A 15,119-nucleotide genomic window follows, 5' to 3' on the forward strand; every position below is an offset into this window, starting at 1 on the left:
GGGGGGGAGGGATGTTGAGGTTTTTGGGGTGGTTGGATTTTTTTCTGGAGTGGAAGAGGGGGGTGGGAAGATTCATACTACTCAATTAGGATTTTTAAGATTATGGGGTTTGAGAGGTCGAAGGGAGCAGGGCTTGTGGCTTGTGTGTGTGCTTCCTTTAAGAGGGCAGGTTGTCACATAGGGGTGGTATTTTAGCATTTTATCAGCCTTTTGCTGCTGTTGGCAGTAGTGTTTTAAAATGCTTTTTCTCACCAACTCAAGATATGGCTTGATATTTACTATAAAAGCTATTAATGCAAAACCAGTTCTAGGTAACTTGATCCCTCGAAATTCAAAGAAGATTTTAAGAAATAGGAAAAGTATTTGAAGGTGAACAAAACCTGACTTCACAACTAAGTGATTGTCTGCAAGTAAATTACTTAAGACATTTGGTAGTTATTTCCTGAAGTTACTCTCCCTGAACCCCAAAAGCAATTGGAAATAATTGGTAGATGTGTGTGTTTGTAAGGAAATGGTATCTCTAAAAACAAACAAAACCACGCTTTCCTGTTCTGTCGTGTCTTATTTCTCTAACTTCATCTCTAGAGGCCTGTGGAATTCTAGTTCTGCACATACTAGATTTAAGGCAAGGTCCCATTCAGGTATAAGATAGCAAAGTGTAGGAAGGGGAAAGAACTGGGAGAACCAAGTCAGTAGAGGAAGTTGAAAGATCTTTTTATTTTGAGTAAATGTGTTCTGTTACAATCTACCACAGAGGAAAATAAACTTTTTATTTAATGTTAGATATGTTGGGTCATAATTGTACTGTCATGAGATGTGTAGCTAACTGAACTTTCTCATTTAATGAGGGCATTGTATTTCTGTCTCTGCTTTGGTGGTCATATGTGATGGGCTGGTCTATCATTCTGGGTAGCTAATGGTTCCTGTCTGTGGTTTCATATTCCCAGAACTGTGTGTTTTCCTTGATGTTTTACAACTTCTCCTCTTCAGTGCTAAAACTGTGTTGTCTTCGAGACCAATGTCAGTGCCGTGCTTATGCATCAGTTAGCAAAAGGAGTGGTTTGCAGCTGTTGTCTCATATACAGATATTTTATTTCATTTTTAGCTTGTTTTCAGTTGGTGGAAAAAAAGGCAGCTGTTTGTGTTATGGTGTGAAGGCAGTCTGAAACTCAAGGGGGTTGTTGATTTATTAGGTAGCTTCCAGCACAACACTTGTGTTGGTTGGTCTAAATCCTGTGCTGTATTGCAGATTGACATATGCAAGTAGTATCAAAATCAAGTTATTTGGTGTGTCCCTAAGAAAACTGGAATCTTTCAAAGCTATTCTTATTTTGCATATACCGTTCAAATGCACTTTAAGCAGTATTGTCATTAAATTGTTACATAGCCAAGTGTGATTTAAATTTCTCTCAAGAATTCTAGACATAGCAGCTTTGGATTTTCAAATTAGGAAAGCAAAGAGCAATTTGAACATGTAAATCTGTAAGAACATGTACATAAAACTTACTCTTCTTGATTTCAAACATCAGTAGTGTACAGAATGTTTGGAGATAGAGGAATAAAACCCTGCATTTCATATGAATCTGCTTACTGCAGCTGGTACCTTTGTAATACATCGTTAAAAAGTCTGATTCTAATTGCTTTATGCATTTATAGATGCTAATATGTAGTAACAAATACAAAATTGGAAATTGAGTATACTGTCTGTCAGCTTACTTTGAAGAATGTGAAGGACTAATGTTGCCTGACTGAAAAAGAAACTATATGACAGTCTTTCTGGTATAGGAAAATTTTATGCATGTTAGATATCTATCATGTTTTCCTTGTTCTTTAGTGTCAAAGCAGGAATTTATAAAAACACAAATATTTTTTCCTATGTTTTCCATTTTCTTGCCGAGACTGTTCAGTTTTTCATAATGAAGCTACTTTTTTTTTTTTAAGCTTATGCATACAGACATCTTTATTTAACTATTCTGATGGAATTTGTTTTTTTCTTTGGCTGAATTTTAGAGTATTTCAAAGGAAATGCTAATCCACTTGACCATCAGCAGAATAATGAAGAAATTAGTACTTCTGAAAACAACAGGAATAATGTATAGTACCTGTTGAGGAATAAGGTAGTTTGAGTAACATAAAACTAAGGAGCGAATGTGAAATGAAGAAACATTATTTTCACCCTTGTCTGTGCTACCGGTGATTTCCAAAGCCACCAGCACTGCATTTGTGTGTGTATGCATGCAGTTAAGTTCTCTTAGAAAGTAGTTATAACACATTAGGCAGATGTGAAAATATTTTGAATGTTGCACTGTAGTAGTGGCTGGATGTTTATTAATATGGTCAATATTCAGAATACCTCTTTTCTATTCTCCAGGGGTTTTGAGAGCGAAGCATAGTAAGAGGGATGCTTTGGCCATGTTATGGAAGTCAAAGTGGGATGGAGATTAGTGAACGAGTGGTTAGTTATTAATTCCCCTAAAAGGTTTCCTGGGATAACTTCTGAAAAGGTGACTGCCACTCTGAAAACCTGTTGGCACTTAGGCTAAGCTGCTTATATCGCCCCTACTGATGCACCCATACTCTCAGCTTCTTGCAGTATTGACCTATGTGTTACCCAAGTAAAGGAAGCACAACAGAAAACTCTATTCTTCCTTGTAGCTGTAAAACCAGTACTCATCTCTCTATTAACTCATAAATCCATGAAAAGATTTTCACAAAATAGTAAGTGTAGAATTTCAATTGCATCTTGATTTACTGGTCATCTTGGGAAGATTATGAAACAAATACTTTATTTGTCTAGCACAGAAAGACAGCTGCACTATGAGAGAATTTCAGGTTCTGAACAGTGTGTATCCTTCAAACCTTCTCTAACAAAACATATACTTAATTCAAGACATACAATAAATAACTGAACTGGACAATATATTAATATGAGGATCCTTTACCACTTCAGGTAGAAACTAGTGAATAAGGGTATGCTTGCAGTTAAAGGACAAGATTAAAAATGGTAATGCTGTTTCAGAAAGTACACCCTTGGGTTTTATAGATAAAGGCAAAGCATTTTTTACTTTAGCACTGAAAACTTGTTTCATAGTTGATATTTTTCCTATACTAAGGTAACAAAAATCTCTCTTGTGATACTTCAGTTTTAATCCTATATTCAATTCAGTGTGTTGCATACAAAAATGTTTTCTGTTTTGCAATAGCAGCCTTAAGTTATTCTTCAAGTCGGTATTTGATTGTTGATGTCCTACCGTAAAGAACTATATAATCAATGAATTCTGAGGGAAATTACTGTAACATAATATTGTTTATAAGATTTTTAGAAATCCTTTTTCTAACCTCTAAAAATTTGCTGTATTAAAATAGGTTTCCTCCATTTTTTGATGACAATCCATTTGGTATATATCAGAAGATTCTTGCTGGCAAAATAGATTTCCCGAGGCATTTGGATTTATATGTAAAGTAAGTCCATGACTCTAAACATTGTCTTTTATGTTCTAAATACCTTCTGAGCACTGTTTCTAAAGGATCTTCATAGAAACCAGATACCAGATTTTCTAAAACACTGTGTTGGAAAATAGGTTATGTTTACTCTTGCAGTCCCAGTAAAACTATGTTTGGTAGACTGGAGATGCAGCAGTAAGGTAGTATCTGCCTTTCTTACTCTTCTGCATATTTTGGAATATTAAATGCTTCTTCACCATGTAAAAAGCTCATTGCTACCAGTTTGGTGTGTGGAAGGAAAAAGAGGGGAGAAATTTGAGGAGATAATTTAATATGAATAAAAAATAGGCAGGAAGTAAACACTAAACTGTTCCTTTGTATGCGTATGTACCTGTTAAGTCACTCTCCTTGTAACTGCTTGAATGAACTTTCTGATACTTCAGAAGTTCCAGTGTAAAGTCAACTTCCGCGTCTGGTAGCAGGGCCCCAGTTCAGTATGCAGTCTTATATGTGCAGGTGTGGGTTTTATTCATAGTATTTTGCAACCGTTACAGGTCTCTTGCAGATGAAATGGCTTTTTTTTTCCCCCTTATTTAACAATTCCGTAATTGAAATAATTGTTAGTAAATCAGAGGAAGTGCAATTTTAAATACGAAGTTTCTCCTCGGAAGCAGAGATAATTGGGTGAGTGAGAACAGGAAGTTATTCTTATCATTCAAGGTATTTTGAAGAAGTAACCTTAAAGTTAGCACGCACTTACTGTCACCTCTGGATAAATAGATAAAATGTAGTATCGCAAATCTAATTAAATTGTCCAACTTTTTCTGAATTTTTATGAATTCTCGTGCAAAACATTTGGGGAGGATTTTTTAAGCATTGAATCATCAGGTGCAGTGAATCAAACATGTTTACATCACTTTGGGCTGATTAGTGTCTCCTATTTGTGTCTGTTCTTAACACAGTTTTCCCTTACTATCTAGATGCTCTTTCCAGTTTAACGTAGTCTCGTCTGGTCTTCCTGACCGTCTGTCTTAGGACGAAAACTGAGTTTCTCACATAATATTGTGTGCACTAAAGTACAAGAGTGTGACCAGAAGATGAACAGCTCAAATTAGGTTATTATTGCTAGCAATCTTTCTAACATGGTGAAAGCATTGAAAAGTAGAGGTGCTGTTAGTTTTTATTTGTACTTGACATTCACAGACCATTACTGATTTCTGCTCTCCAAAAGATCCCTGATTCTGTGAAGTTTCTTAGTTATTGTAGTAAGAATGCATATGCAGAGTTTGCACTTCAGTCTAGACATTACTGTCAATGGATTGCAGGGTACATTAGTCAACATAGTTGTTGATACACCTCTTTTCCCAGCTTTTCTTATCCAGATGATCTTTCAGTGTGCTTGGCAGCTCATTCCCATTACACTCCTGCCTTTAAGGGGTCTCTTGGGATTCTAGCTTGGGCTTCCTTCCTTTCACACCTTGGTTTTGGGTGATGTCATTCATTGGTGTAGTTTCACCTACTTCCTGCAATGAGTTGTTAGCATAATGTGTATCTCTTGCTCCATCAACTCCTCTTCATTTTTTAACTACAATATGCAGAACTGGGTAGTCTTTGACATCTCTGCATGTTAGCTTAAAGCAAGTGCCGAAATTCTTTTGTCCTAAGACAACCATCTGCTTTTTAACTTATTTATGTCCTATTTGCTTTCTCTCTTCTTCCTTATCTGTTGGTTTCTCAGGAAGGATGAAGACTGTCTTGGGTCCTGTCACATCCAGGCTATTGTCTGAAGTATTAGTGCTATACAGGGTTTATAAAAATTGAATTTTAGCCCTCTGCTCTTAGGCACCAAAACTTTTTTCCATTTTGAACTTCATTTCCAAATGAAACCTCAGTGCTAAAGCAATCTAATGACAGTTGTTCTGGAAAGACCTTGATCCAGAATTTCATTCCCCGGATACATAGTGAAACATACCTATTGGATTGACTTTCACATAGAAACATAGAACAATTTGAATTGGAAGGGACTATAAAGATCATCTCGTTCCAACCCCCCTTCCATGGTCAGGGACACCTTCCTCTGAATTATTCTTTAGAAACCGCATAGTAAAGCGGCAATAAACTACCTACTACCTGATTCAATTTAATGGACTTTGTTTTCTTTTGAATGCAGCATCTCCATCTTTAGTGACAACACAGTATCACTGAAAAAGCTCATCCATTAACTGTGCATTTCAAAGATGAATTTTTGAAGCAAGCCAGGAATCGTCCACTGTCTGTTTTCTGGTTATATAGGAATAGGAAACTCCATGATTTATCTTTGGCCATATACCCTGTGAATTTAGTTCTGGGTTTCTGGATTTCTTTTCAGTCCCACTTCTGTTTTAAAGTCTGGTTATAGACCAGACTGTAAAAGTAGTCAGTCACATGATTTAGTCTAATCCAAACATGGATTGGCTGAAATGAACATGAGAGTTTTAAAAATTGCTTTCTACCTTGACGTTTTTATTCTCCTTTTATCTGCCAATTGAATATTTTTCCTATTGAATTGTAGAACTATATTCCTGCCAAATACAACTGTGTTTCAGTCTAGCGGGTTCACTCAGTTCATATATTCTTTGTTCATATGCTTTTGTGATTTCAAGGGTAGGTGACAGAATACTGGTTTTGTTTGGGGATAGAAGATGTTACAGTTAGGGGTGAAGAGAGGCAGGTGTGTCGTTAGTAAGTTTTCATTCATTTCTGTAAGTAAAGTTGTTGGGATTTTTTTAAACCTTCTGCAAAGTTAAAAATTGGAATTAGCTATACCCTGTAGATCCCCAGCATTTCATGCAGTACTGCATGTCTCAGGACTGTTTGAGGCTGTAGAAACAGAAGGGTGGCTAAACTTTTGTTCTTTCTTGTCATTGCACTTTATGCAATGAGACCAGAATGCTATTATTCTAAAAATAAATAGCACAATAATCTTTGAGATAGAAAGTAACTGCTGATAGAAATGTGAAGCCAAATTTTTCTCTCAACTCATAAGTAATCAAGCAAACTCAATAAATCAAAGTGAGTATCACAATTTATGTTGGAGTTTTTTGGTGCTGAATATTTAAAGTACTTTGCTTTTAAAATGGAAGTCCTTTTATGTCTCTAAACTTACATTCATCTTCTAAAATGTTGATTTGGGTTTATGTAGAACTGTTCAATGAACTAGACTCTCAGGGGAGGCATTTAATTTTCAATGAAATTAAAGCTTATAGATATTATGTACTAGTTTTAGGCAGATGACTAGCTCTTCTAAGATTTCTCTGAATGGTTAGCTCCCACATCAATGTATAAAGTTGAGGGTGTGGCTATATCTGTATTTTTGTATCTATTAAAGTTGTGTTCTGCCAAATAGGTTTGAGATCTATTTTGAGATTTGGAATGCCCAGAAAATCCAAAAACACAAAGAAAGATACGGTATTACTGGGGGAGACAGGGGAGGAGAGAGAGACAAAGTTTTTTCTCTTTTGTTTCTTGGAAGAGTCTAAAATGAACTTGTAAAAATTCTGCATGTTCCTTTCAGAACAGATTATTCCTTTTTATCATTCACTCTTGTGTCCTAAAATATGAAGGAATTGAACGAGTAAATTATACACAGTATTAACTAGTCAAAGGGAAGTATGCTCATATTCTGTAACATTTTTTTTATGACAGGCAAATACAAATTGCTTTTGTTTAACAGAAGATATGTTTTCTTTACTGCAGAGACCTTATTAAGAAGCTGCTTGTGGTTGACAGGACAAGGCGATTAGGAAATATGAAGGTCAGTATAAAATGTTAGCTGTAATGCAGAACACAGCAAAAGGCTGAAAGATACTATAGGAAAGATGTAGAACAGGTCTTCTGTGGCTTTTGTTTTTATAAACATGAAAGTGAGAGATATTTTCGCATACATTACTTTGGTTGTGAAACCTTAAATGGAAAGTTTAACTGTATTTATGGAAATCATACTGCTGTTGTCTGGATTAATGGTATTACTACTGACAGTTTCTACCCCATCCTCACCAGTCCCTCCACCCCCCTCAAAAAAAAAAAAAAATCCTACCTGTTCACTGATTGATTTGAATACTTACATTGGACTAGAAACATGGTTCTACGTCCTGTAAGGATAGGGCACCAGATGATTTGGTTTTTTATTTGGAGTTTAATCCCAGAAGGAGCACTAATTAAATTTAAAGCTTTAAAGCTATTTTATAAGGGTTGCTTTAGCACGTTGATGTTTGGTCATTGCCCTGACAGTTTGCTGGGGGAGCTGATTAAGCACAGTCAGATAGTCTTCCACCAAGAAGACTTGTTCATACTATTCTGAACAGACTCTGAAGGCAATAGCTCACTAGTCGAAAATCTGCTCGTGAGGCTCTGGTAGCGTTCTGGCCTACCTCAGACATACATCTCTATCGGCGACATACCAAGAAGGCGTACAAAGAGACCCTGTGAATTTTGTGAGATGTCCTGATATGGTACTACTTGTAATGTCGAGACGATGACAGCTGTATGACAAGCTGATTTGATTCTGCAGCTGTGCAGTAGCTGTGGTTGGTAGCGCAGTGAGAAGTTAGCTGCGTGGGAACTAACGCGGGTACTTTAACAGGCTCACCTGAGCGCCGCACGAAACTGAGCGCAGGTTAATTTACCCTTCTGGCAGAGTAAGTTAGTCCTGTATTTGTTGACTTGTAGTTGTTGTTACAGTGTTGCAGATACCTAGATTAGCTTGTATAATCTTTTAGTTCTTTAGAGGCAGCTAAAATTTCCATTTCTCTGAGAGGTTAGAGGCTTGCTTTTTGCATAAAGCACAATTTATGTTGAACATAGTTGTACGTAAAAGTTCTTGAACATATTGTTACAAGTATAGATGTAGCACCTGCTGTCCAAAGTTCGTTTTCAGAGCCTTTTAGGGCACAAACTTAGGCTGGTAAGAAAAGCTAGAAAATAAATGTTTTTGTTATCCTTCAGAATTGTTTGTTTTTGAGGGTGGAAGTAGGAGGATTAAAACTGAACTTTCGTAAGATGAAAATTTAGAAAGCTACTAACAGTGAAAACTTGTATATCTTTTGACAGTTTTGAAGGAAAAACAAAAGCAAACCTTCATTTATTCAAACATGGGTTTTGGAAAATGTGTTTGTTTGGCTTTTGGGTTGGTTGGTTTGTTTGTTTTGAGATTTTTTTAGTCTGTGGTTGTTTTGATTAGTTTTGAGATTTTTCCTTACAATTGTCTGAAATGTCACAATCTAAAATATTTCTAATTAGAAGCGGGATTTGGCGTGGGGGCTGTAGGTCAGTCTTAAGTCTGATCCTTTTCCATAATCATAGTTGGTTTACAAAGATTTAAATCCCATTGGGTATTTTCTGGTGAAGTATTCAATCAGATCTGCTTTTGAGGGACCTAAGTGATAAATTATGCTCCTTGTTGCCTCTTTGCATATGAGCATGGATAATCCCACTGCATATAAATTTGAAAAAAACAAATGTGTGGTATGCTTCGTTCCGTGGAGCTGCATGTGGTATGAGCTCGATTTCTGTGCATTAAAACTATGCTGTGATCAGGCCTGAGACAGACAACCAGCTGTTTTTCCCCAGTGCTTAATGCCTTGAGAATGAGTCTGTGCTTGAGCCAAGCTTCAGCCGGAGGGGGGGAAGGGGGGAGACATTTTTCTTCCTAAAGACATTTTTGTTCTTTATGTACATAATCAAAACAGTCAGCTCAGAGAGAATAATCATTACAAGACAAATATGCCTTTAACCGTATATCTAAAATAAAAACAAATGGGTTTTTTATATATATGCTTTTGTAACAGAACTGAGGACCTCTTGTTGGTACTAAACATCTGTAGTATTTGATAGAACTAACTGCTTGATTTTCATTTAAGATACCTTCAAGGCTCAGTTGTTTGTTGGTTTGTTTTTTCTTAATTAGTGTAAGAATTGGAAAATAAATGAGTAAGAGGCATTCTTTAAAATGTTGGAGAAAATGGAAGTGAATAAAACTGCAGTAAATGGTTTTGTGGGTATTTTGAAGCCTATTCATCTCCCTTGTGTCAGGAGAATGCTGCTAAAATAAAGGCATTTGGATCATGCTGCTGGAACTTGGGATCTGCTAGGGAAGTAACACTGAATATATTCTGTAGAATCTTTTAATAATTATCACCTGAACAAAGAAGAAAGGTTAGAGGAACCATTAATCTGTCTTGATATCACAGTTCTTACGGTGAAATACATGGTTTGGCATACATATAACTTAATAAATATTTATTTTGAACTTTTCTTTAAAGAATGGGGCAGATGATGTGAAGAGACATCGATGGTTCAGGTCTATAGATTGGGATGCTGTACCTCAAAGGAGACTAAAGGTAAATCTTGCAAAATACTGTGTGGGACATCGCAACAAGAAATTGTTTATTTAAGCTGATCTGTTGAGGTTTTGTTGTCAGTTGCATCTGTGTGTTCATGTGTGTGTATGAGTGTGTGTGTATATGCACACATCAATAATTGGAATTGTCGAATCATAGAATGGTTTGGGATGGAATTACATAGAATTACATGCTGGTTTGTTCTTTTACACATCAGAATTTCCGATATGAAAATTTACTTGCATTTTTTGTCTATATACAGAATGTCAAAAAAAAATTCACTGCTTTGTTTTGCTAAAGTTGATAGTTAATATACATTTCAGGTTTAGGGTTTTGTAAGTAACTACCTTCTTGGAGGGCTTGGGGGAGGACTGGTGGTGTTTTTTGGGGTTTTTTTTCCCTTTTTTTTTTTTTTTCCTTTGCCCTTATATCTGTGGAAGTATTTTACTCTGGCTTTTAGACTTCTGTGCCAAGTTCAATTCAGGTAAATGCTTTCGTAAAATATGAAGCATATGGGAGTAGGAGGAATAGGGAAGGTGAGAGAGAAGGATTTATGAATGTAATTCTAACATACTATTTAATAGCACTGAATTCTAGTATTATATGGGAGCATATGTTTGCAAAAACTACGAACACTGCAAAAGGCTTTTTAAAGTCCTTTGGAAATAAAACTGCCTTACTCTTCCCCCCCAAAGTTCTAACTAATGTATTTTCTTACAGCAATGATTTTCGGTAACATAGGTTGCCATTTGCAGTCAGTCACATGCCAATCAAATGTTTGTTTTTTCTTTCCACTGATGAAGAGATTGAAAATATGAAATAATGGATACAGTGCTCCATTTTCCCTGTAAAAAGTGTGAATTTGCCTATTGTATAAATGAAGCATTGATTCATGGTCCTGATAAGATCTTAAGTATCAGTATTATAAAAATAATAGTGATGGCTGAAAGAGAGAAAATAATTTTGTTACTCTCTCTCTTTCTTTTTTTTTTCCTCCCCCCTCTTTTTGTGTCTCACTTCATAAAGCTGGTTTTCCTGCCAAAACGCTTACAGGCCTGTGGAGGTACCAGGCATTGCACACAGAGGAGCAGATAGTTCTCTGGAGCAGAGCAGGTTCTACTCATTGTCTTAAGCACCTGGGCAGTGTGCTGGGACCACTGCATTGCAGAAGTAGGGCTTTGCTTTTGGCCGAGGCTTAGAAGTTCCATCCCTCAGGACCCTTCCTTTTCTGTTGAAAACCTCATGGTTGCTTCCAGATGAGAAGCGCAAGGTCAAATAAAATCTTGGAGCTAGTGGGAGCCAGACTTTTACCTATTTGAAGAGATGCAGAATAACGTTTTGCTGTACTTTGTTGTCCTGTCTGTGGTATGACTTTTACTAGCCAGTTTGGTGATTGTCCGTAAGGTTTTCTCATCCTGAAGTGTTTTGTTGGATTCATGACAATAGTTAAACTCTCTGTTACTGAGAAGGGGGTAGAGAGATGAATGTTCCTTCAGAGAAGAAAAGGGTTTGCCCTACATTAAAAGCTGTGATTAATGAAATGTTCCAGAAAGAAGCTTTATCTCATAGTCTGTAGCCAGAAGGGCAGAATAATTCGATGCTAGATTAAGACAAGGAAAAACTACAGGTACTGTGAACCTGGTGGGCAATACTGGAAATCCAAAGGGAAGAACTAGAAAACAGCTATTTCTTTTGCACCTCCAGGTTTCCTTAAAAAGATCCATTTGAATTAAGATGCTTTTATAGACATCCTTGTGAAATGAGTTTTTTATAGTGCAGCAGTTTCTTTAGCTGCTTGAATTTATTGCTAGGCTAAGAAAAAGCTTAGTAGGTAGTGTGGGGCATATACAAGTTAATCATTCATCTGCCTTAAAAGCAGTCAATCTGTTTGAAAGCAATGAAGAGTAGGCTTTTTTCCTTCGATTAGAAAGCAGTTACTGGCACTGCTATCAAGACTTTTTCTTAGGTAAAAGGAACCTAATGTGATTACACTCTGTTTTGCTGATAGGCCACAAAAGTGGGGAGGAGAAGGGAAGGAGATGATTCCGTAGTGGCAGGTGCCTGGAAGCTTAGATGTAGTAATCTTCTGCAGTAGTTACCTTCGGTCTGCAAAGCAGCTAGAACTTGAGTGCTAAATAAAATGGGTTTCTGTATTGTAAGTGCCTTTTAACCATAATATGTAACTGCAATATAGACAGAGCATTGGAATGTGTCTGTATGGCTGTGTGCTTCTCTGTCTCAGGCCATTCGTTATTGGTGAAAAAGGTGAACTTTTATAAATATGTAGTACCCCTCTTGTTTATTCAGTCTTTTACAGAATTTCTACTTTAATATGATGGAGAAGAGCTCATTGAAGAAACTAAACTAATCTTTTTGTTGTTCTTGTTATGATTAGCCTCCCATAGTACCAAAAGTATCCAATGATGGGGATACTTCCAATTTTGAAGCTTATCCTGAAGATGACTGGAACAAGATGCCTCCAGTACCCCCTAAAGATCTAGAAATTTTCAAGAACTTTTGAATGCAGCAGCTACACTGGACAAGGTATGTCCAAATGTCAGGAGTCCCCTTCAAAACATTGCAGGTCTGAGAGTGAAAGCCATATGCAGCAATTACACTTTCTGATTCGTAACAGTGATTAATACTCGCTGGCAGCTGGTTAAACCAACATGAATCACAGTAGTAGATAGAGTAATTAAGTGGTTGAAATAAAATATTGTAAAGCAGGATTACATAATGACTGTTAATTTATGTCACAGGCTTTGGTGCTCTACAGTGATGGGATATTCACATACAGATATTTAAGTCCTTCTGTCCTTAAAATTTCTTAAATAGTGTGTTAAAAACAAGTATTCAGATTGATTTGACATATAACAAAATGTGATTGCTCTTGATTGAAAGTCTTTTGTATTTAGAATGAAGACTTTTGTTAGAGGAATAAGATCGTCAGATTAATTCTGTACCCTGAATTCTGTCTTACAACTGTGATAGGTTGCTACTTGTTCAGTCACATACTCCACATTGTATTTTGTGTTCCTTTTTCATTATTTTTTGTCATAGAAACTGGAAAGAAATTGAAGTGTGAAGAGCAAAGTCTGAAGAAAAATGGAGTTCATACATAAATGAAGACTTTCTTTGTGGATAAGAATGATACTGCATTCAGATATGCATATTAGTATATAGTAAATACCTAGAGAGTCGAAGGCAGGCAAGAACAATTTTTTGCTGTAAACATTTGACATTAGTCTAGTAAACTGTAATATTGATAGTCCACTCTGAAGTGGACTCACTAAAATGGTATATTTTAGCATTTTTTTTTTTAACTTATGATTTAGTTAAGTTTCCTGCTATTCCCAGATCCTTTTTGCATAGTTAACTCATAGACTTAATTTTATAAGTTTATACTAAACTTGTGTAATTAAAAGCACAAATTAGTATATATGTATATAAGGAATACAGCTAAAGCACAGGAACTGTGCAAAGATGTAAATTTTTGTACTTTGCAGAGTCTATGATTTTTATTTTTCAAATAATGTTTTTCAAGAAGTTCTCTAGGAATAAAAATCTTAAAAGGATAAATGAGTTTTTCATCATCTTATATACATTTTATAATTCTTTGTAAAAAATTAAAAATAATTAAGTTTTAAAAAAGATTTGTACCTAAAATTTCGAATGCCTCACACTTGCAACCGTAGTGCTTGAAAGCAGAGTACAAGGGCATGTTTTATTGTTGATTAAGATGCATCTTAACTGCTGATTTATTAAGTTCTGCTACAATTATCTCTCTTTACAAAACAGAATATTGAGTGATTATACACTGTCTGAAATGAGATTCCTCACATGAAGACTCTCTGTAAACATGCAATTCAGTGCATACTGATAAAAGGGCTGTAAATGGCTCTTGCAAGAGTTGTTCTCTCTCAAGCTTGCTGTCTTCTCCAAATGTAAAGCATGAGCCATAACAGATTATTTTTCGTTATTGAAATTGTTGTTGTTGAATGCTTGGCGCTTCAGAATATCAGAGGGAAGACTGAAAATATATTAGAGCCTGATTTTTCTGCTCTTGCTTTTGGAAATGTCCTGAAAGTCTCTGCTGTCAGGAATTCCATATGTACGGAGTTCAGACCTTAGAGGTAAGGAGTGTCTTTTTTTCATCCTGTGCTAACATCTTTCTAGCAGCTTGAGTACACTGTATTTAGGAAGTATTTGCAATACTGCATCACTTGAAGTAGCACCAGGTATCAGTATGTGGGTACGTATGTATCTGTGGATGTGAATGCATATAAACATGAAGGTAGATTGTATACAAGTCAGGATCATTTTTTAGGGTTTTTCATGTTCCATATTGTGATACTTGTGTTAATATAGGGGAATTGATTTTTAAGTGCTTAGAGTTCAAAGGTAAAGACATTCTGTCAGATATTGTGGTTTTAGATAACCTCCAGTGAAATTAATGATATTTAGACCAAAAATACTTTTTTCTGAAGCACATCAGCTCACTGGAGCTCCACTACTGTGACTGATGGCTCTACATAAAACTGTTTAAGTAGATCATACAGACAGTTTCTCCCACAAACTGCTCTCCACATTTTTTATCTGAAATGCCATAAGAAATGTAGGCCAAAGATTCATTTTTCTGGACTAAATCCCAAATGCTTATGATGTAGACAACCTAGTAATTACTAATGAAATTACCTTGTTTATAATTCTATGACAGGTCTACCGCTGGGGTCTCATGGAAAAATGACCTTCATTTTCTTCAGTTTAGCTGTAAACAGTACGGAAGCGCTGTTGCGAAATTGCAGTTTCTAGAGTATAATATCTGTTTCTTCCTAAAACAAGTCTAACTTTAAGAGATTGCATTAACTTTTTACAAAAATGCAAAATGTGTAACAAAATCAGGATGCTTCGAAGTGGTAGTTCTGGAATGTCATATAGTCATCTTGTTTGTTATGCAAGTGCTGCAGATTGACGGCTCCAGCTGCCAATCAGTAAATACCATGTAGGAATGTATAATGAAACATAGGAAAATCCATAGAAAATGACAGTTTTAACCTGGTGTAAATACCGTATTCTCTTGAAAAAATGAATCTGGTCCACTATATTTGTATCTGTCAGATTAGTTTCCCAAATTAATCCAAATAACTGAAGCACATAAAACACAGCTTACTTTGTCTAAGGGCAGCAAGCACAGTTCAGGGTTTGGTTTTTCATGTGTAAGCTTAAACTATTTTATGGAAATCCGAGTACTACAAAACCTGTTTCTCATTTAAAAATGTACCTGCTGCAACAAACAAG

General features: G+C 36.0%; 1 protein-coding gene across 1 annotated transcript in view; it reads left to right on the forward strand.

The window, feature by feature from the left end:
• The window catches only part of LOC104515355 (cAMP-dependent protein kinase catalytic subunit PRKX), a gene marked incomplete at its 5' end in the record, with an annotated part of 15,759 nt that extends 2,439 nt beyond the window's left edge, over positions 1-13,320 (forward strand). Inside the window, 5 exons of the mRNA XM_010159296.1 lie at positions 3,367-3,462; positions 7,180-7,237; positions 9,744-9,821; positions 12,217-12,365; positions 12,882-13,320. Coding sequence (XP_010157598.1) covers positions 3,367-3,462; positions 7,180-7,237; positions 9,744-9,821; positions 12,217-12,342 — 358 coding nt within the window. The remainder of the gene's footprint in view (positions 1-3,366; positions 3,463-7,179; positions 7,238-9,743; positions 9,822-12,216; positions 12,366-12,881) is intronic.
• Between the last annotated feature and the right edge of the window lie 1,799 nt (positions 13,321-15,119).

This window comes from Eurypyga helias, unplaced genomic scaffold, assembly GCF_000690775.1.
Source record: "Eurypyga helias isolate BGI_N326 unplaced genomic scaffold, ASM69077v1 scaffold18089, whole genome shotgun sequence".
Lineage (NCBI taxonomy): Eukaryota > Metazoa > Chordata > Aves > Eurypygiformes > Eurypygidae > Eurypyga > Eurypyga helias.